Genomic DNA, 20,493 nt, shown 5'->3' with positions numbered 1-20,493 from the left:
AATTCCATCTTTAAGACAAGCCTCTTCTGTGTGATAAACCCCTTTTTTATCTTCCTCCCTTTTCAGTTGTTTTTGTAGCAATACCAGTGTTTATGCAGCAAGTTATTTTTATTCATTCTTCATTGTATTTTCAGTACAAGAGCTATAGGTTCTTCATGCAAAATGTAAATAAGTGTTGACATTCAAGCTGTGTTGCTTCAAGAAATGCCAGAAGTTTAACTAAATTTAAGTGGGAACTTGAGAAATTAACAGAAAAGATTTTTAAGTATAGAGGCACCATTTTGGACTTGGAAATCATCTGAAGTGTCAGTTTGCCAGACCCCGGAAGGGTGTTTTGGGAAATGCTGCTGTTTACTTGTCTATTTTTGCGCTGTTCCCAAGATGTTAACTTTTGACTGTCTTAGGAAAAGTGTCCTGGCCTAGAGGATCCTTTGTTCTGATCCAGCATGGCTGTTCTTTTGTAGTTACACACTATAGGTATTGCTATCTTCCTTATTGTAACTCATTCTCCTTTTACAATAAACTGTTTTAACTACTTCCTGTGTGAGCTCTGTATTTGGTAACTGCAAAATACTGTGTTGCTAAATCAAAGGCACTGTGGAAAGGCCACTTAGCTTCCCCTGCTTTCCATTTGCAACTTCTGTGGAGATTAGTTTTCCCCACTTTGATTTTTTTTTTTTTTTTGAGAGTTTGTGCTCACTGTTACTGTTCGTGTTACAGTTTGACAAATACTTTGCAGTAACTTACAGCACTTAAATACTGGACAGATCCTTGGACCATTTTGATCTTGGCTAATTAGTTTTAAAATATCCTGAATACAGATGTCATTGTTCTGTGACATATTACAAGCTCAGCCCTTGGGTGCCAGGACACAATAATTTTAATTGGTGAAAAAGAAGTGGGCATCTTCTCACTCTGTAGTCAAAGGCTGTTTCAGTGCTATGTAATAGATGTATGGAGTTGTTTGAGAGTCAGGATAGCCTATTTCCATTGTGTGGCATTCCAGAATAGCTAAATAGATGTAGCTTATGGTGACTGTGTCTTTCAGGTGTCCTCATAGACCAGTCAGACTGGCCCTGTGTTGTGGCAAGTTTCATGTGTTTGTAAGGTACCCTCTTAGCCAGCTGGCATCTTTGTTCCCCGGAGAGACAAAAGGCTACTGATGTAGCAGACGTATTTAAATACTGGGCCTTGTGTTATGAGTGGCTTACAAAGCTCTGATATCAGCTTTACATAGTGGCATCTTTTGTGTTTCTGAAGTAGAAAATGTCTCTTGGCTGCATTTTCAAAATTTGCTTAAATTTTTCTCGTACTCCCTTTCTTGTGAGTGGAGCGGGAAGGGGAATAGAGGATGCACAAAACACCAGTGGACAAAGTCAACAAGGCATATAATATAAATTAATAATAATAAAAAATACTGCATCCATCCTATAATAATTTGGTCCATTCTATAAAAAAAACAATGTGAACAGCTGGAGGGGGTCGAGAGAAGGGCCACAAAGATAACTGGAGGACTGGGAAGCCTTTCACATGGGAGAGCTGGATATGTTTAGCCTTGAGAAAGGACAGCCCAGGATAGAGACCTTATCACCATGTTCCAGTGTTTAAAAGGTGTCTGAAGAGAAGATGGAGACTCCCTTTTTACTAGGAATCACGTGGAAAGATAAGGGATAAGAGGTAGAAATTACACCTGGGGAGGATTCTGATTGGACACAAAAGGAAAATTCTTCACAATTAGGACAATCAGCCATTGGAATAATCTTCTTGAGGAAATGGTGGATTCCCCAACGCTGCACTCAAAATTTTAAGTCTTGCCTGGACAGGGTGTTGGGCTACCTTGCCTAGACTGTGCTTTTGATGGAAAAGGTTGCACCAGATTTTCCTTGAGATTCCTTCCAACCTGGTATCCTAGGACTGTGATTGATTTTGATCTGGTTATTGCTTTTGTGATGATACACTTTTTGTGGAGTACCGTTTAATTCAGTGGTGTTCTGTGTGCCTAAAAGTAATAATTTGTGCGGATGCAGCTTTATAATCAAAACTGGTTTTAATTGTAACCTCTTTGTTGATCTGGATGTTGATTTCCATGTGCATGTATGCACAAACGTCAGACTGTGCTGGATGTATATTAGTATAGAACTAAGAGCCTTCTGCAGTGTAACTTGATAAAAAGTGATGCTTGAATCAGGAAAATTTATTGTATTCTTAGTTACCCTGCTTGGCAGCTTCTTGAGACAGACATCTGGGTTTTCTGTCAGATATAATGGGTGCGAAAAGAGTCTCCCCTCAAATTATGGGATTGATGTAGAACCTAAAATTTGCTATTTTCCTTATTTTTCTCAAGTAGTACTGATGCAACATAACTTTCTAATTGCCTCTATTGGCATTCTTTATTCAGCCGTTTGTCATAAAGATGGGGTTTTCCCTAAAGAGCTACAATTTTATTTTTCTTTTTATCAGTAGCTTAGCTAATTAAGAGTGATTTTCATCAAGGAAGTTTAGCTTTTTTAGCAAGTGTAAGCAAGTGAGAGACATTATTCTAAAACTGGTTTTGGGACATTTTTCCTTACCTGTCTTTCTCTTGGTGTCTAAAATACATCTTGTGTTTCACTGCCATACTGTCCATACTGCTGATACTTGTGTGTTGTTTTCACTATGCACCCAAGGCATGGAGGGATTTTTAACTGCAGTAATTTACAGTTTAGAAGTGTAATGGATAGAAGGGAGGAAGTCAGGTATGGGTTATGAAAGTTTTTTGTGATGTTGCACTAAAAACTGAGAAACTTCAGAAACTCAGAAAAAAATTCCCATTAAATATTTTTTTCTGGAAGCAGGCTACAGTTAGGTAGCTATTCATTTTGGTATTAAACTCTTAGGGTTGTACACAAAGCAGTTTTCTGAATGAAAAATATCAGGAAATTTCAGACTGATTTGTGCAGGGCACATTGCACCCAGAAAATGGTATTGGTTAATTAGAAATCTGGAAGCATGCTTTGCATATTTGTGTTACTGATAAAGAATCGAATATTTCGTATTCTGAATGTTAGATAAGTGCACCTTCATTGAAAATAAGTGGAAAGAGAGTTATACAAGGGCTGAGAAATGTTTTTATGATAGGCTAACTTTAGGCAATTTTTTTAATCCTGCTGGAAATGTGCGGTTTCAATCTAGGTAGAAATCAGAACAAGAGAGTTAACTATGTAACAAAAATGACTATTAGTAGGCCAAAGTGATTCATGCTAAATGTTTTTACCTTCAGTGTTTGAGATGCAAGGTTTACAGCTTTATTTTTTGCTTCCTCTCTCCCCTGTTTCAACCCATTGAAGTTTCACGGCTGAATTTATGGCAGTTGTTCCTTTTTCTCAATAGTTAAAAGTATTACTGTTGCTAATTCTCCAGATTTTTGGCATATTATATTTCTTCCAGAAAAAAGCAATATCCTTATGGTAGTATGTGTCTGAATTGAATAATTATAGTATTGGAGATGGAATGTGAGAAATATGGAATATGTATGAAGAAAAAAAAGAAAACAATTACGTGTTACTTTTTATAATTGACAAATTCTCAGTGAAAGAGCTGGCTCTTAGTTCTACACCTAGTCATTACAGATAAATGCTTTCATTCTAGTCTTTGTACCTCTCATTCAATGGTTTGCAGATTAGTCTTCTTAGAATAAAATAAAAATCAGCTGTTGCTGTTCATTATAAGATGGCTATGGTAGTTTGTCTCATTTTACTTTATTATTGATAAATAAGACTGAGAATGGTTCAAATTTGGTTCTAGTTTTAAGGCTTCTAAAAATGTCTTTTTTTAATTGTTTAGATAAAAGTCCCAGACTATAAATCCAAATAATTGATTATATTTTGTCTTTTTGTGTTAATTGGCTGCTCTTCGAATGTACATTGAACCAAACAATTTATCATCAGTTTACTGCCTCTTTTATATTTCAATTTCACACCAACTGCAGGAAATAATTTTGTGTGTTGTTTCAGTTATTAATGTATAGGATGTATATATATTGCTGAAGACAAGAACTTGTGAGCTTCTGAGAAAGCTAGAATGCTGGGTAGCAAACTTTGAGGCTTCTCGTTCCTGGAGGTAGTTTTTTCTCTGATGCAAAAACATCTCATATGGGTGTTTTGGGGTCTTGGTGGTTGCTTTTTTTTTGGTCGTGGGTTTGTTTAGTCCCTGCCCTCTGCTTTGGTAGCCCAAGTTTGTGGGAGGGCTGATTTGAATTTACCCAAATTTATGTATCTTTACTGCTGGCCCCTGTGCTGTTAGCTTTGTGGGGATCAAAGTAAAAAGGGAGCTCCTTAATACTGGTATGTGTTGAGGTGAAGAGAGGTTACACGGTTTTTGAAAGATTGCAAGTAGTGATCTAGGGAAACCTTTGCAGTGTCCTCTTGAAATGGGGAGCTGTGTGAAGGAGAATGACAAATGCCTGCTGGTCATTTTCATTTGCTTTAGGCTCAGACTTCTCAGGGTACATGGGAAAATTTCCTGTGTGAACTTCTCTGGCAGATTTTTTTTTCTCTGGTCTGACCAAAGATAAAAAGTAAAAAAAATTATGTGCAGCAATGGTATCTCAATTTTGAAGAAATTACATTTCTGTGCAGTAAATTTAGCAGCAAAACTAATTTTTCATGTGATAGGAAGTGTATAACAGAATAACTGAGATAGTAAAGGACCTGTGGAGTACATCCTGCTCAAAGTAGAGTCACCAGATTGCTCAGGAAAACATCCAGCCTAGTTTTGAATACCTCAGAGGATCCACAACCTGCCTGGGCAGCCCTAATCTAGTGTAGGATTATCCTTATATTAAGAAAGGGGCTGGGTTTTTAGCTTTGTGGTTGTTCTGTTTTGGTGGTGTTTTTTTGGTTTTTTTTTTTTTTTTTTTTTTTTTTTTTTCTTCTTTTTTTTCTTTTCCTCTTTTATTTTTGGAAGTTTAGATGAAGTTTCGTATAACTCAATTTCTGGCCATTGCATCTTGTCCTTCAGCTGGACACCACAGAGAAGAGTCTGGCCTTATGTTCTTTACTCCTTTCCGTCAGGTATTCACGCACAGTAAGATATCCAGTTCCCTAGACTTCTCTTTTCCAAGCTAAAATATCCCCAGAAATCTCTGAACCTCTTCAGATTATCATATTTTGGGCTCAGTCTTGATAGGGAATGAGAATTGGACTGAAAATTTGGAAATTGATTTGGTGAAATGAAAAGTGTACAAAATGAAATGTTAAAAGATGATTGTCTATTTCAAACAAGCTGCATAGAGAAATAACAGATCTAAAAATACAATCAGTTGCACAGTTAAGCTTAAGAATTTGAATTATGGAGGTGCTTTAAATTCTTCTAAATTAAAGAGAAATATTTTAATGCCTTCTACAATAACTGTAATGACTCTTCATAAAAAGAGGTTAGAAATAAGAACTGGAGTGAGATGTGGAAAAAGACTCAGCTGTATCTTCTGTCAGAATGGTCATGGATAAAGTTGGATCTACCCAGTTTGAATTACAGTAACATTTTCTATTGATCTTTAAGGGACAGTTAGTGTGGATGAGAATTGGAGATTCATAAAAATAAATATGTTACAAGATGTGTGTAATCCTGACTGTGAGGAGAGTACTGCAGAGGTGGTGTCAGAGTGGGTGATACTGCTGGTTTCTCCAGGACTGTTCTTGACAGTTGCTGACTGAAAAGTGACCTGTGCATAGAAAAAGACAATGCCTGAAAAAGACAAAATTTAAAGGCACCTGTTACATGTGAGAGGCAGTGCTGAAGAACTGTGCAACCCTGAGGATTGGAATTACTGAACAAAACAGCATAAAGTGCAGCTTATTTTAAATATGAGAATTACAAAGAGCCTTTGCAAAAATCTGGGAGCTCATTAGCTGGAAATGCAGAGCATTAGGAAGAGGTGATTTGGTTTATTTGGCTGCAGCTGAGTTTGAGCCATGAGGCCAAATAGAACTAATAGGATCTGAGATTGTATTGGACTATTTTTATTCTTTAGAAGTAGGCAACAGTATTGTTAGGTACTAAGAAGAGTTAATTTGAAATGGAGTATGTTTTTCTGGCTGATTAAGGTCAAAAGTAATGAATCCAATGTGGAACAAGTACAGAGAGATTACTCAAATTATTGGATGAATGGTGGCTTTGCTTATGGTGAAAAGGACTTTGTTCTGCATGGCTGAACAAGCTGGACAGTGAGACAAGATGGTTGCAGTTTATGTTCAGAAGTGTGAAAAACTATTTGAAATAGAAAGCAAAGTAATTCACATGTCTATGGAAATTGAAAGTTCTAGAGTCATTCAATCTGAATGCTCCATAACTTGTTTTTGATTTGTTGCTGTATGTATTCTGTGACAAGCTTTGAAAAAAATGTTATAGTGGTAGAGATCTAGTTCTTTATCAAGGTGATTAGCTTTACCCATTTGCAGCAGATACTGATGGTCTAATCTGTGGTTTCTACCAATATTTGACGTGCTCCATTACATCACGGTTCTTTTATCAGTTCCCATTATTTTACTATTAGTAGGAATAAACTCTATGCTTAGTAAAAGTTTGCAAAGAATAGAGTCAACAAAACCATAGTGGCAGTGTCTGTGGAAGTAATTTTCTCTACATAGTTGTGTAGAGAGAATATTTATAAAGCTATTTGTTTATTTTGTCTCTGTTGGAAGTATTTACAAAACCAAGCAAAAACAAATTTGGCAAGAATCCTTTCCAGATGTGATCTTGGAAAAATGGGTGGGAATTGGCCATTCATGTACTTTCAGATTCAAGCAATTCATTATGTATCTGGAGGCCTAATCTCTAGATTTTCAAAAGACAGCAGGTCATTAAAGAAACCAACTCCTAGTTTTTGTAAAAACACAGGTTGCCAGTGGTTTAAGGCTCTCACTTCAAACAGCTGATGTTCTGAGAAGAAAATGGAGACCTTCTTAGAGAGCAAGAATGTGTTGTTTGGGTTTTTTGAAACAACTGCTACCTCCTGTTGCTCAGAGGAAAATTCAGGAATGGCAATTTAACAGTTGCCATTTTAGAACAAAGGAATGAATTTACGAAAGTTGTGAACTGGGAAGGAAGGGTTTATTTGTTTTAATAATTAGTTATTTCACAGGAAACTTCTGAAATAACATTGTTATTGATAATGATTTTGATCCCATTAAGTCATGTTATTATTGAACAATTAACATTTCAAAATGGCTGCAAATTTTGATTACAATAATTCAAGTGAACAGTTGTTCCTTTCTTCTTGGGTCTTCCAGGAGCAGTTATCTTCCTTGCTTTTCTGTGATTGTTAATTCTCTTTCACAGTTGTCTTATAAAACTGCCAGCCTAACACCAGAATCCCAAGAAGCTGTGACGTTCCTGAAAGGCTCTGGAGACTGTGGTGCTGTGAAACAAGGGGCTCTAATATATGATAGTCATAGATTGTTAAGGGGAAAAGGGAAAATAGGGGGTGTATACATACAGCCAGCAGAACTTAAAAAAGCTGCTGGCAGGTAGCTCTTGCATTTTCTCCATATGAACAATGGCAGTGCACTGCAACTGAGCAGTGCTGGCTTTTTAGTCTCAGGAGGTGAAACATGGAATGTTTTAGGCAGCTGCAACTGGGATTGGTTTGTGGCTTACCCAGATGTCTTTCTATTGATGTAATGCTCAGATTCCTGTGGCTAGTCAATGGAACTAGAAGGCTTATGTGGTCGGATTAGGCGTGCACAGCTCTCTACAGCACATCCTCTCAACTTGTGACACAGGATGTATGAAAGCATGGACGGGTAATTGTTCTCCACAAGGGAAAATATCTGATGCTGCTGTTAAAGTTATTTTTATTCGTGAAGAGTTCTCAGAGAAGACTGGTTTGATTATTGACAGCAGAGCATTCTGTGAAGCATGAGAAGAACCAGTAAGCACAATTTGGTTTGTAGTTTTGTGATCTCTTAGAAATTATGTCCCTGGAAGTGTTGGTAAAGGTTACTGTGCAGCTGAGGGATGACTGTGGGAAAGCATGAAGTGCCCATATCTGGTTTCCAAGTGGGAGATACATATATAGAGATACACATATATAGATATATTATGTATGTAATATTTAATGGTGTGTAATAGTATGTTGTTCTCATTTCATGGAAACTAAAGGAGGAACGAGCTGCTTTTGGTGGAAGGGATGTGGATCTTTTACTCCATTCCTTTAATGGCAAAAGGGTGATATAACCCCATGCCCTTCTGTTTGTTTCCCAAAACTGACTTTGGATAAAAGGTTGGATCAGTAAGATGTAAAGCAGGGGGAATTTCTTGGGGCTGGTGAGGTCTTGCAGTAGGTACACTTAGTGTTTTTGCTTTGGGCTGATCTCACCAGTGATGTGTCCCTGGAATGATTATTTGAAAGCTATGATGTCTTATAGCTGGCTTTAAAGTACTAAAAGTTGTTGTGTACTCCCAGTTTGTGCCAGATGATTAATAGATAAAATGCTTTGAGAACCAAGTGGTTTTATCTTTGGGTTCAGTCAGTCCCAGCTACCTGGTCCTCAGAACACCTCTTTCAGCTGTGAAATTTAGATAGCCTGGAACACACTTCCTCTGAAGGTATCTTCCTCTTGCAGCTGTATAGGTTAATTATGTAACTTTGAGATATGAGAGCAGAAAAGTATAGGTGGGAGGTGCTTTATAAGCTAAATTTAATTGTTAAAGAAAATGTTTCAGAGTTTGTCAGTGGTAACCTAGAAATTCTCATTCCCCTCTTCATGCTACTACACAGTTGGGCTAAGTATAAACTGTGGTTGAGGCCTATTTAGGCATTACTGAATTCTTCTTGTATGTGCCTTTTTCTATATCAATGATTTATTTTCACTTAGCTAGCATGAGTGTCAACCTTTTAAAGTGTTAATTTTATTTCTTAAGGACAAGTTTCTAAGTAATCCTGTCTTTCTTCATTTTATGACTATTCCCTCTATTTCTGACTTTTCCAGTTTAATCATAAAACAGTTTGGATTGAAAGAGACCTTTACAGATCATACAGTCCAACCTGCCTGTAGTTGTATGTATATTTTGTTAGCTAGTGAGGCTCTGTGCTCCATGTTAGATTAAGAAGGTATACTGTGGAACTTACCATCTGTGCACTGAAAGTGAGAAGTCTGAGCAGCAGTAATGAGCTGAATACTTAATAGTGGAGAAAAACCAAATGTGGCAGTGTTAAGTCCTACATTTGCATGTTTAGGTGAGCACTCGTGGCTTTTATGTGACTGCTCAAATCAAGAAAGCTGGGAACAGGATGTCTTTTAGGAGTGAATGACTTTATGCAACTGAGAGAAGAAGAAAAAGATAAATAAATCCTGATTGAGAAAACCTTGGTGTCAAAGGAGAAGGAGGAAGCATGGCTATTCATGCAGGTGATCCTTAGTAGGAGAAAATTGAAGAGGATAGTTTGTCAGACAAACAAAAGGAAATAGTGCTCTCTGCACTGAAGAAGGTGAATGAAATCCTTAGGAGGACGAGAGACAAGAAAAATATGAAAGAGGGATTCTGGGATCTAGGAGGGAATCAATTTAAAGAGAAAAGGTTAGACTAAAGGCTTACTTTTATTGGTAGTAGTGTTTGATCTATTTGCTTTTAATAAAAATCAAATCTTTGTAATGATCTTTCATTCTGGATTCTCTTTATTGGCAAAAAAAAAAATAAGAAATTGAGATGGCAGCATTTTCTGTTGCCAAATAGGATAAAACCCTGTCATATGGCCAGTGTTAAATTTGTTCTTTATATGCAGCGAAACATAAATGTATCAATGTGTGCATATAGGGGGTTTTGGAAATAACATGACCATTATGGAGGTAGAAAAAGGTAACTAGATAAATAGGAATATACAGAATTTGAAGTATTTGTTGCCTTTAAAAATACCACATTTTGTTACAAATACTGAGCAACTTTTCTCTTTATATTTATTTTTAACAGACTCTGAAGGCAGATCCAGAAGAACTGTTTACAAAACTGGAGAGAATTGGTAAGGGGTCTTTTGGTGAAGTTTTTAAAGGAATTGACAATCGGACTCAGAAGGTTGTTGCTATAAAAATTATTGACCTAGAAGAAGCAGAAGATGAAATAGAAGACATCCAACAAGAAATCACAGTGTTGAGTCAGTGTGACAGTCCATATGTAACTAAATATTATGGATCCTATTTAAAGGTAAGATACTCACAGATGGTGGTGATTTGATTTTACAAGTAATTCTTTTCCAGGCTCTCCAGTTGTGCCTGTTTTTGTTGGTGAGGTTTGTCAAACCTCGGTTGAAGAAAATATATTTTTGTCCTTGCAACTCTAAAGCAAGAATGAGTTACTATATTTTGTGAAGCGTGTGACAGAATTTAATAAGAAAAAATGCACGTCTATTGCTATTTCTGTACAAAAACCCCTTTAAGTAACATGAGTTTGTTGAACTCTAATATGTTTAGATTTTCTCAATATTTGGTGATTTAAATTCAGAAAATTCAACCTAAGTCTGCATTTGAATTATCAAAACATTAAAAGCAATGAGTCTCAGCTGTTTTGTGAAGCTTGAAATTTGTTGTCAAGCTTTGATACCTGATCATTCTAAGTTCTTAGGTTGTCCTTCTGAGGAGACTGAACCCAGCCTTGGTCTGAGTGATTTAAAAATTAAAATCTGAAAGTAAATAATTTTGCACATTAGACGTAAGTGAAGCTAATAATGGAAGGGTTTTCTGTTAACTGTCTTGTGAATCTGTTTCCCTTTCCTTCTACTGCCATATTATTATTGTCAGGATTCAGTTTGAAGTGTGCCAGATAGTTTGCTCTTTTGTTAAGGGTTTCTTTTTTTGGTTGTTATTATTTTCAATTGGATAGAGGTAATGATTTATTATGTCTTGAAAGTAGTGGAAATGGGCAGACTTTGTTCCCATCTTGATAGCTCTTTCTTTTATGACAGTGAGATGAGAATCTAGATAAGAGATTGTTGTCTTGGCAGGATTTGAAGTTGGAAGTAGAAGTAGGCAGAAAATGCTTTACTTCAGTCTGCTTTTGCTTTTGTGTAAATATTCTATTTATCAGCAAAGAATAGAATGAAGGTTCTGAAAGGGGAACCCTGCTTTGTCTCTGTATTTCTGAGATTGCCAGTTAATTTCCAAAGGAAAAAGGGCATTTAAGGTAATTTTCTGGATTCAGGAGATGCATTACTCGGGTGAGAGACAGGGTTTCCTTTCTTCCTTGTGCTCTGAACCAGTTTGCTTGGATATCTGTCCGTGAAGGGCTTTGGTAATGGTTTTTAGACCTGATAACTTGTTACCACAACTGGACTTCAGTGTTAGGTATAGGTTTGGTCTCAGAAGCATCAGAAGACAGTTAATTGAGCACAGTAAATTTGATAAATTTTTCCTCATGGCTTCTACCACTGCTTTTGAAATTACACTGTCATGGACTGATAATTAAATGAAGTATGGCAGCTGCACCACTGTGGCTTTCTGGTCTATCTGCTCTAAACAGTTGTAGCCCTTCCCTGTGACATTCCAGTTGTATGAGCTGCCCCATCATGTCTTGGTAATTGCAATTAGATCAAAGCCTCGTAACTGCACTGAGATCTCAAATTCCTGCTGTTTGATCCCTATACTGCCTTCGTTGGTGTGCCAGCACTTCACAGAGGTATTTGAGTGTCTCAGTAGGGGTGCAAGGGAGTGTCGCACAATCCTTTTCTCCCACTTCTCCTAGTTCAACGCTCACATTACCAGGTTGGCCATTCTGTTGGCAAAAGCTTATGTGACCTGTTTCATGAGGTGGGTTCCAGCTCTTCCAATCAGCAGAGTTCTAAACCAAAACCTTGCTGCCAGCACCAGCCACTTTACTTGTAAATCCATCTACTTCTCCTCTCATAATTTACCCCAACTGGCATAATTAAGGAAAAGACTACCTGGGCCTCCAGACCCTTGTCTCCAGAGCCCTGATAATGAATGTGATGGTTCCTATTACCCTTGGTGTCATTTGTGCCCACATGAGAAACCAGCAAGGGGTATTAGCTCTTACAGGATAAGAAATCGAATATAAGAAAATGTCTGATGGGAAAACCCCTTATTGGTTTTAAAAATGTGTATAATTACAATGAGGCTGAAAAAGAAAATCCAGTGTTCAAATTTGATCTAAGTGAATGTTGATGTTTTTTGAAGGTATTATGGCAGTGGCTGCTTTTCCTAATGGAAGGTGAGAGGAGATTGTAGGGTTCTGTACCCTGAATGAGTTTGGCTGGGTTGAAGGGTCAGTAGGGATACTTGTGCTTATTGCTGTAAGGGGGACCCTCTGATACCTTCCATCCCTTTTTCTGTTCATGCAGTAGCCTGAGTTTTTCAGCTTGTGTCAGCTTTCTAAGATACAGCACCAGTAGTGGCTGTGTGTGACTCAGTTACTTTTGCAGTGAAGTACAGAACTTTCCACGGTTAGTAGAGCCTGCAACTACTCATGTACTCATTGCTTCAGTTCTTTGTGAAAGTATGTTGTTTGTAAGACACTTGGTACTACAGCACTTTTGGTCTTCAAAACAAAAAGCTCATTTCTTTGTGCTGTTAAAAATTAATGTGTCGTGGTTATTAGGTGATGCTGAAGTGGTAGAATCTTTGCAAAGGAAACATTTAGCAGTTCTATTTGCTTTCTAAAATAAGAGTAAGGTCTTGTTATCAGATAGAGATATTGTGTCATCACATACATACACACAAACACACAAAAGGGACTATATTAATATTTAAATGTATTGGTTCATATTCTTGGCTAGAAATCTAAGTTTATTTGCTGCAGGTCTCTGTTGTATTTGGAAGCCAGCACTGCCATATGTAGTTCTCAGGGTCTGACCATCTTTTAGCTCTGTTTCTGACAATGCAGATAATCTGTCACTGAGAATGCTCAACACATTAATTTTCCATGTGTTGAGTGATTAGGAGACTTTATTTCTTCTGTGACTGGACAGTTTAGCACTAATTACAAGAAAGATAATAATGTCTTGTCACAGAACAGACTTCTTTGAAGTAAGCAAGTAGGAAACCAATAGGATCTCAAGTTTGTATTGCCAGCCACATTGCCAATTATCATCCCCTAGTCTGTGCAGCCTCATGCGTGTTGACCATGTGTCTGGTGGAGGAGGGATAGAAAGAGTTACTGTTTGTAGGGATCTCTTAATTTGATTTTTCTATTAATTTTTTTGGCAGAGAGATTGAAATTGTTTTTGGAATTGCTATCCTTTCTCTAAGGCAGAATGTTTTGGGCTTGAGTTTTTTACTATTTGTTTATTTTTTAGTAAATCAAATAATCTGTCTTTGAGAAATATTTATATTGTTCTACATTCCGTGTTATTCCACACCTTCTTCCATTAAGCTAGGTGATTTTAGATGCCAATGTGTTCAGGAACCTGTTGCTTGAAATTTTAGAAGGTTTATATAATACGACTGTGCTTGCCTGGGGCCTCTTGCTGTCTTGAGATGATGTGAGAAGAGCTTGTCAAGCTCTTGGTGCCTTCTGCATGATATACATGGTAGGACAGTTTGAAATAACTATTACAATTTAATGAGTTAATGAAAGGTTCTTTGTTCTAGTAACATTTAAAAACACTGGTTAATTTTTAGGTTCTACCTAGAATAGTGTGATATACCCAAAAGTATTGTTAAATTTTCTTACTCTGCAATTCTCTGTATATCCTAATTGAATATTTTGGAAGTGTGTTTACTTTATAGCAAATTTTTCTTTCATATCCAAAAACTAAGCCATATGTTCATATGAAATATTACTGCTTTAGCACAATGATTCTTAAATAAGAAGCAACTTATTGCTCCCATAAAGCAAGTCTTGCATTCCTTCTAGATTTTGTTCTGTGCATCTGTTGTTGGAGGTTTGTGTGCAGTTGCTGTGATCAGAGTTCATGCAAATAGAGTAAAAGCAATAGTGAAGTGGTACCAGTTTTGGTTGTCATTCTGAATATAAATTTATTTGTGGTACACCTTTTTGTCAGATATCAAGTTATATTTGTACAAAACAGAAATGGAAATGCCCTTTTCTAAGGGCATTGTATTTTTAAATACAATATCTTAATGTTCCCACTCTTGGGAAAAAAAGGTCTTTTGTCTACTGTAGGATAAATTAGTAACTGCAGTGTTGATCTTCAAGTAAATTGCAGTTTTGTGGTTTATGTGGGTGCAGATATCTACAGGGATTGCCATTCCTTATCTGCCATGGTGTGTTAAAAACCTGTATAAATGGTCCTTGCTGTCTTCCAAATGAAAGGTTCATCTGTTCCTCTATGATCTGATTAAATACTCCAATGACAGAAGAATAGTAGTTGTTTTTAGAGCCTTATAGAATTAATTCATTAAATTCTCTGGATCTGTTTACTTCTTTAGATTTTAGGTTAACAGCATCCACATTCTTCCTGGTAATGGATTAGGAATTCTTTTTGTTTTGTTAATTTTTTAAAAATTTCTTATAAATTTGGCTGAAATTCGCTGTCTCTTCTTAATTTTGCTGTGCTGGAACTCTTAGGAAATATTGCTATGCTACTTATTTTAAAACCTTTTCAGTCTAGAAGCTTGTCAGCTCTGCTTTTTGCATCTTATTCCACTTTACCAATTTTTCAAGAGCTTAGTTAGATTTGTTTCTATGGTTGTTTCTTCTGTCCTTGTTGTTTGAAATTGGCTTTATTTTCAAGATTCAGATGTCTCTCTGGTAATGTTTCTTCAGTTTTGTTAATAACTTAAAGTATGGCTTTATTATAACTTAATTTTTTTATATTTCTTGATCTTGTTTTATTATTTAGAAATATATGAGCAAAATAATTTGTGTTTATATTTAAAACATTGAAGGTTAAAGACCCTTGACTTTTTTGCATGTATTTATATGTACATTACACCCCAATCTTAGGTTAATAAGTGTATATGGTCAAAAGCTGAGATTGATGTGTTTTTATGTATGTATATGTTAAAAATTCTTTCATTTCTTCGCCTTAGACTTCTGTACATATATACATAATGGCAGAGTAGATAATTTATAAGTAGTTTCGTCATCCACTGTAAGTAAGTGCAAATGATATCTAACTGGTATTGAACTAGTTTTGTAGTATGTATTTTAAAAAATATTACTGTCTCTAAGCTTGTGTTTCTTCATCCTCCAAATATATTTTTCTAGCACACTTTGGAGCTTCAGAGAATACCCTCTTTTGAACTGTTAAATTTATTGACCCAAGAAGAAGATAACTTATAGCATATTTCCCCCTTTATTTCACACAGATAGCTTCCCATTTTATGAATGTATTTTAAGAATTCTTTTAAAAAAGTTTATAGGAAGCAGTGATAGAAGGTTCATAAAGGATAGCTGCCAATAATTTTAACTTTAGCCTTTTTGTTACATAAAAACTGTATGGCTTTTTATTTCATGTCTAGGATGTAATATACCTACTGCTGAAAGTCAAGCTAGTGTTTCTATAAACAGCAAGAACACAGAAAATAGCTTCTGGTTAACTTTTATGAGTGACACAGTCTACCCTAATTAAAAAAAGAAAGTGCTTTTATGAAGTTTAATTAACTGAATTCTGTAGTACAGTGAGTTCTGGCAAATGAACTCCAGCCAGAACAAAAAATTATTTATGAAAAATGGTGATTCAGAAATTAATCTGTGGTTTTATTTTTTGTAATCAGATAATGTGAGGTTGGTAAACAGTGCTATGTCTGAGCCTTAGCAAGTCTTATGTTGGTTAGGGCTTTGGTATACACAGGATCAGTGATACTCTTCTCAGAATAACGTGGCCAGTTCACATTGGGCTGGAAAACTGCAATGCAGTCAGTAAAGAGCTTCTCAGGAGCAGTTTAAGGTTTGGGAAGCCTGCATTCCAGAGGATGACTGATGTTCAGGCTAGGTTTTATTTTTTTAAGAGAAGGTTGGAAGTGACTCAATGTGCATGTAGGAAAGCCCTTTCTGTTAGTTTAGTGCTTTCTAATCAGTTATGCCAAAATATGACAAGATGTACTTGCTGAGTGGTAAAGATAAGCAAATTTCATCAGATAATCTCGTGTACAGTTTTAAAGGGTAGACAGCTTAAATATTGGAACAGCTTATATGAGATAGGTTTTATGCCACTAGCAGGTTTTTGGGTTTTTTGTGTCAGTATTTGCTGAATTTAAAGAAGCCTGAGCTCGAATGCTTTAGGAGACTCATGAACTTTAATGTGGATGTGTTGAATATTCTAGGTAATGTAACTTGGAATGTGGTTGTTTATGTGGGACTTCAATAAGTTTAAAGTTGGTGTTCTTTTGGTTTACAGGTTTAACTAGTTTGCTTTAACATTTAGGAGCACCTCTGAACTGAGGTGACCTTAAATGAATGCTGTGGGTCAGCCAGAAGTTAATGGACTTGGTGCATTCTATTGTCATTTGATATAGCAGGCAGCCTTTGGCAGGTTTCATCATGCTTATAGGGGTGGGAGACTGAACAGAGATTTTTCCTGCTTAACTTTAAGACTATAGAATCCCCTGCAACAGGGGATTCTACCTCAGCATAGGGAGCAGTGAAATGTGTGAGTAGTTTCTTGATGATCCATCGTTGTACTTTGTACCCAGCCCCAGAGCAGCAGCTGGTGCCCTTGCAGAGCTGACTTTTGCAACTGCGGTCCCTGAACTTTGGATGGGTGTTAGAACCATAGAGATGTAACATTGTTAAAGTTGGAGGGGACCTTTCAAGATGAGGCTCAGCCATCAATTTAGCACCATGACCACTTTGTTCATCGTTAAACCATGTGTTCACATTTTGTGAATGCTTTCAGGGATGGTAGCTACTGCTTCCCTGGGTACTCTGTTCCAGTGCTTTACAATCCTTTCTACAAAGTGAAAGAAATTTTTCTATGAATAAATTTCTCCACCTGGTACAACTCAGGGCTGTTTCCTCTCATCCTGTCACTTGTTACCTGGGAGAAGAGACCGACCCCCACCCACTGCAGCTTCTTTTCAGCTGGTTGTAGAGAGCAATAAGGTCTCCCTTTAGCCTCCTGTTCTCCCCTACCTCCCCCAGGCCATCCTCATGAGACTTGTGCTCCACACCCTTCCCTAGCCCCATTGTCCTTCTCTGGACTCATTTAGGTAGGATTAAATGAAAAAAGCTGTAACCATCTTTCATTTTTCCTGCTACAATTGCAGCCTTGTTGTCATCATTGCATTTTGTGGGGGGCTGAGGTGCTGAAATGCCTTCTTCGTTCTCTTGACCAAAGCTGGAAGAAATTGTCTTCACCTTATCGGAATTCCTGCAGCTGGAATGAGAGGAAGGCTGGGGTTGCAAATTCTGTTCTTGTGGCAATGTTAAGAACAAAATGAGGCCCACTTTCCTGTGAGCCAGCCTGTGTTCTGGTATGCTTACTCTTCTTCTGAAGCACCGGTAACCCTTTGTTCTCATTAGGCAGCCCTGTCCTGCAGAGAAGTTGAATGAGTGTTGCCTTCATTTATCTGTAGTAAATGTGGAGATGACATCTGGCTGGACTGCTCAGAGGGTGGTAGCAAGAAGGTTCTGTAATGGTTCTGATGGGCTCTCAGATCTCGTCAGTCTACTGATTGAGCAAACGAGTAGGAAGCTTCCATTGATAGAGCCCCTAGTAGCCATAAATAAGGCAAAGGCAAAAGGATGCCAAAGAACCTGTATCTCTCTTTCTAGAGTCATGTTGTTTTGCTGTGAAGTCCTGCTTTCATATTTATTTGGTCTCTTCTTATTTCAGAGATGTTACCTTGAACTCTGAACCTTTGTTGTCCATAGTCTTTACTACTGTCTTTCCCTGTAGTCATTTGCTGTGCTCTTAATGATAAAAAAGTCCCTAGTTTGCATTGTCTTATTCAAAGGTACTGTTTCAAATTGTAGTTTTAGAAACTTGTTATTCCAGTATTTTCCTTTAGCAGTTGGAGGGATTATTAGCACTTTCTTGAATCTGCATCATATTGCTCTATTTTTTCACATCTGTTGAAAAATCTGCCTAGTAAACAATGGTGACTTCAAAAATTTTGCTGTTCATCAGTGTAATCAGTTCTGCACTTTTAGCCTTTTATGGCTAAGTAATTCTTACTGTACAAGTATATCAAGGTTGGGAAGCATTATCTAGTATATCTCAAAGAAAACTGAGAGTCTGTAGTAACTTATATTTTGTAGTTTGTGTGAGTACTTAACTGTATCATGTTATTCTGATCTTGTTTTAAATAAAAATTTAGAAAGCTTAATGTAAAATATCATTTATTGGAAGTAATATGTTTGTGTTGTCCTTGTGATGGCTTTAAAAGCTGCTTCTGTACTGCTGTGATTGCTGACCTCTGTATGGTAGGTGTGTAATTTCACATCTCAGTACCTGCTTTTAGGCAGATCTAACAAGTATGAAAAATAGGCAGCAGCAGTATCTTGTTCCCCATCCTGCTTACCTGTTCCTGCCATGTAACTTATATTGGCTCTGTTGGCTGCATCATGACCTGTTTCATCTGGGAGACAAGTTTCCTCAGTGTCTTCTCCCGTCCCTATCAAAAACAACCTTGAAAAGAGCAAACCCTGAACACTAACAGATCAGCCAGTTCTGACTTGTGTCTGCAGAACTGCTAGGTCAGGTGCAAAAAAAATATAAATAAAAAAAGGTAGACTTGGGTGGCTAAAAACTGGGAGATGGGGGGAGAGAAAAGTACCACAGGTTTTGGTAATGGCTTACTTCTAGATTAGCTGTAACATGAAGCCCCATTTAGTTTGGCCGTACAGATGAGGATCACACAGCATTGCTTTCTAACCATATGTAATCTTGTGTCAAATGTTCTTCTGTAACTTGTGCATTAACTGCTACACTTCTTGCTGAAATAATTGAAGAATTAAAAGAGTATTAATGTGGCATTGAAGTGCAAACATTTTGCTGCTGTTGCTGCAAAGGGGAGGTCCAACTGTGCCTTGCAAGTAGCTACTGAGGCTGTTGGAACTTTCAGTGAAGTGGTTCAGCTCACTGAGTGGATAGGGGACTAATCACCTCTTTTTTATTTATATTTTAAAATCTGTTGTCTTAAGGATTAGAGTACTGTACACTGCTGGTTCAGATTAATGTAAAGTTTTATGCAAGCCCACTGCCAATACATTGTTGATGGAGCTTCTTCCATCAGCCAGCAGTAGAGCTGAAAAAAGGGAGTGTGTGTATGTATTTATGCCCAGGCTTAGGTGCATTCGTTCTGTGGGCTGGTTCCCCATTTTTTTGCTCAGATAGACTTCCTGGCATAAAGCATTTAATCTAGAATGTGATTAGTCCTGCCATCAGGTGGCTGCCAGCCTGTTGGTCTGATGTTCTCATGAACCGCTAAAGCATTTTGGTTAAAAACTTCTTTACCTATGTCCATCATAGTCTGGTGCTCTTACATAATTACTGTGCTTTTGCTGCATCTTGATTATGAGTATTAGGTAGTCTGTATTGCTTAGTTAACTTTCTTTTACTTAACCATATGTTGGCATTTATACAGCTTTTTGGATTAAATTCTAAGTGTCTGTGTGCTCTGTATGCATATACTGGTGTAAAAGCAGAGGAGTTATATTCTTTACACTTAAGGGACATTGACAAAATGTGTCAAGCAAGCATTTTTAAATGGTTGAATGTTGAACTTTCAGAAACTGTTATTTGGAAAAAGTTCGTTAGACCCAGAAGTACTGAACTTCAAAAGGGAAGTTTCCCAATTAATAGGTATAAGGACTGTAGTAGTTCTAAAACATTGCAGTTCTTGTATTCAGTAGCCAGTGTTTTCAAACAAATTCTTAAGGTTCTTTCTTTATACTATTAAATTCTAAGCTGTTGCATAACAGTTGGGATAAAAATGATCATTTGGAGATATTGAGCTTTCTCTCTTTCTGCTTCCTTCAATGGTTCCTTGAAACAGCAACTTGTAAGAGCAAAACAAAAACATAAAAGAGGAAGAGAGAATGGAAATTATTTATGTGACTATAAGGTGTTTTTAAGAGTCACGGTAAAATTTGTCAGTAATTAAGAGTCAGGGTAAAATTTGTAAAGACAAAAAAATGGAAAATAAAAGGGGGTTTCCAGAAGAATTACGTCTTGTTGGGACTGGAATGATGAGCTTGACAGAAAGCTGATTTGAAGATCTTGAGCTGTTGTAGGGTTGATACATGTGTACAACGCCATTAGTAGTAAGAGTTTTGAAGAAGGATTGGCCTATGTGTGTTCTGTAAAGGGAGTAGTGAAATTTAATAGCATGTGAATGCAAAAGGGGTAGGAAAAGAGGGATATAGCTTGACAGGCTGCAGAGCAGGGGTGTAGAAGATGTTGGAAGTTGTGGTAAGTGGTAAAAAAAGGATTAAACCAATAAATGGATTGATATCTGAGGTGAGAAGTAAATCTGATTTGTAGCTTTCAATTTGAATTTAATTTGATGTAATGGGTAAACAGGAACAGATGTAAACATTAGAGAAATTATATATTTGGGTGATGGAGAAGAAGGGGTTATTGTGCCTCATGTGTCT

The 20,493-nt window shown here is 37.0% G+C and overlaps 1 protein-coding gene across 4 annotated transcripts in view; it reads left to right on the top strand.

The window, feature by feature from the left end:
- The window catches only part of STK24 (serine/threonine kinase 24), a 51,804-nt gene that overhangs the window by 2,803 nt on the left and 28,508 nt on the right, over nucleotides 1-20,493 (top strand). For 2 of the 4 annotated variants that reach the window (XM_068182502.1, XM_068182503.1), the window contains exon 2: nucleotides 9,949-10,179. In XM_068182502.1, coding sequence (XP_068038603.1) covers nucleotides 9,949-10,179 — 231 coding nt within the window. Of the gene's footprint in view, nucleotides 1-9,948; nucleotides 10,180-20,493 lie in introns of those variants that run through there. The other 2 variants (XM_068182504.1, XM_068182505.1) reach the window with 1 other exon arrangement.

Source organism: Anomalospiza imberbis, chromosome 2, assembly GCF_031753505.1.
Source record: "Anomalospiza imberbis isolate Cuckoo-Finch-1a 21T00152 chromosome 2, ASM3175350v1, whole genome shotgun sequence".
In the NCBI taxonomy this organism is placed as follows: domain Eukaryota; kingdom Metazoa; phylum Chordata; class Aves; order Passeriformes; family Viduidae; genus Anomalospiza; species Anomalospiza imberbis.
This window is presented reverse-complemented; position numbering and strand designations above follow the sequence as displayed.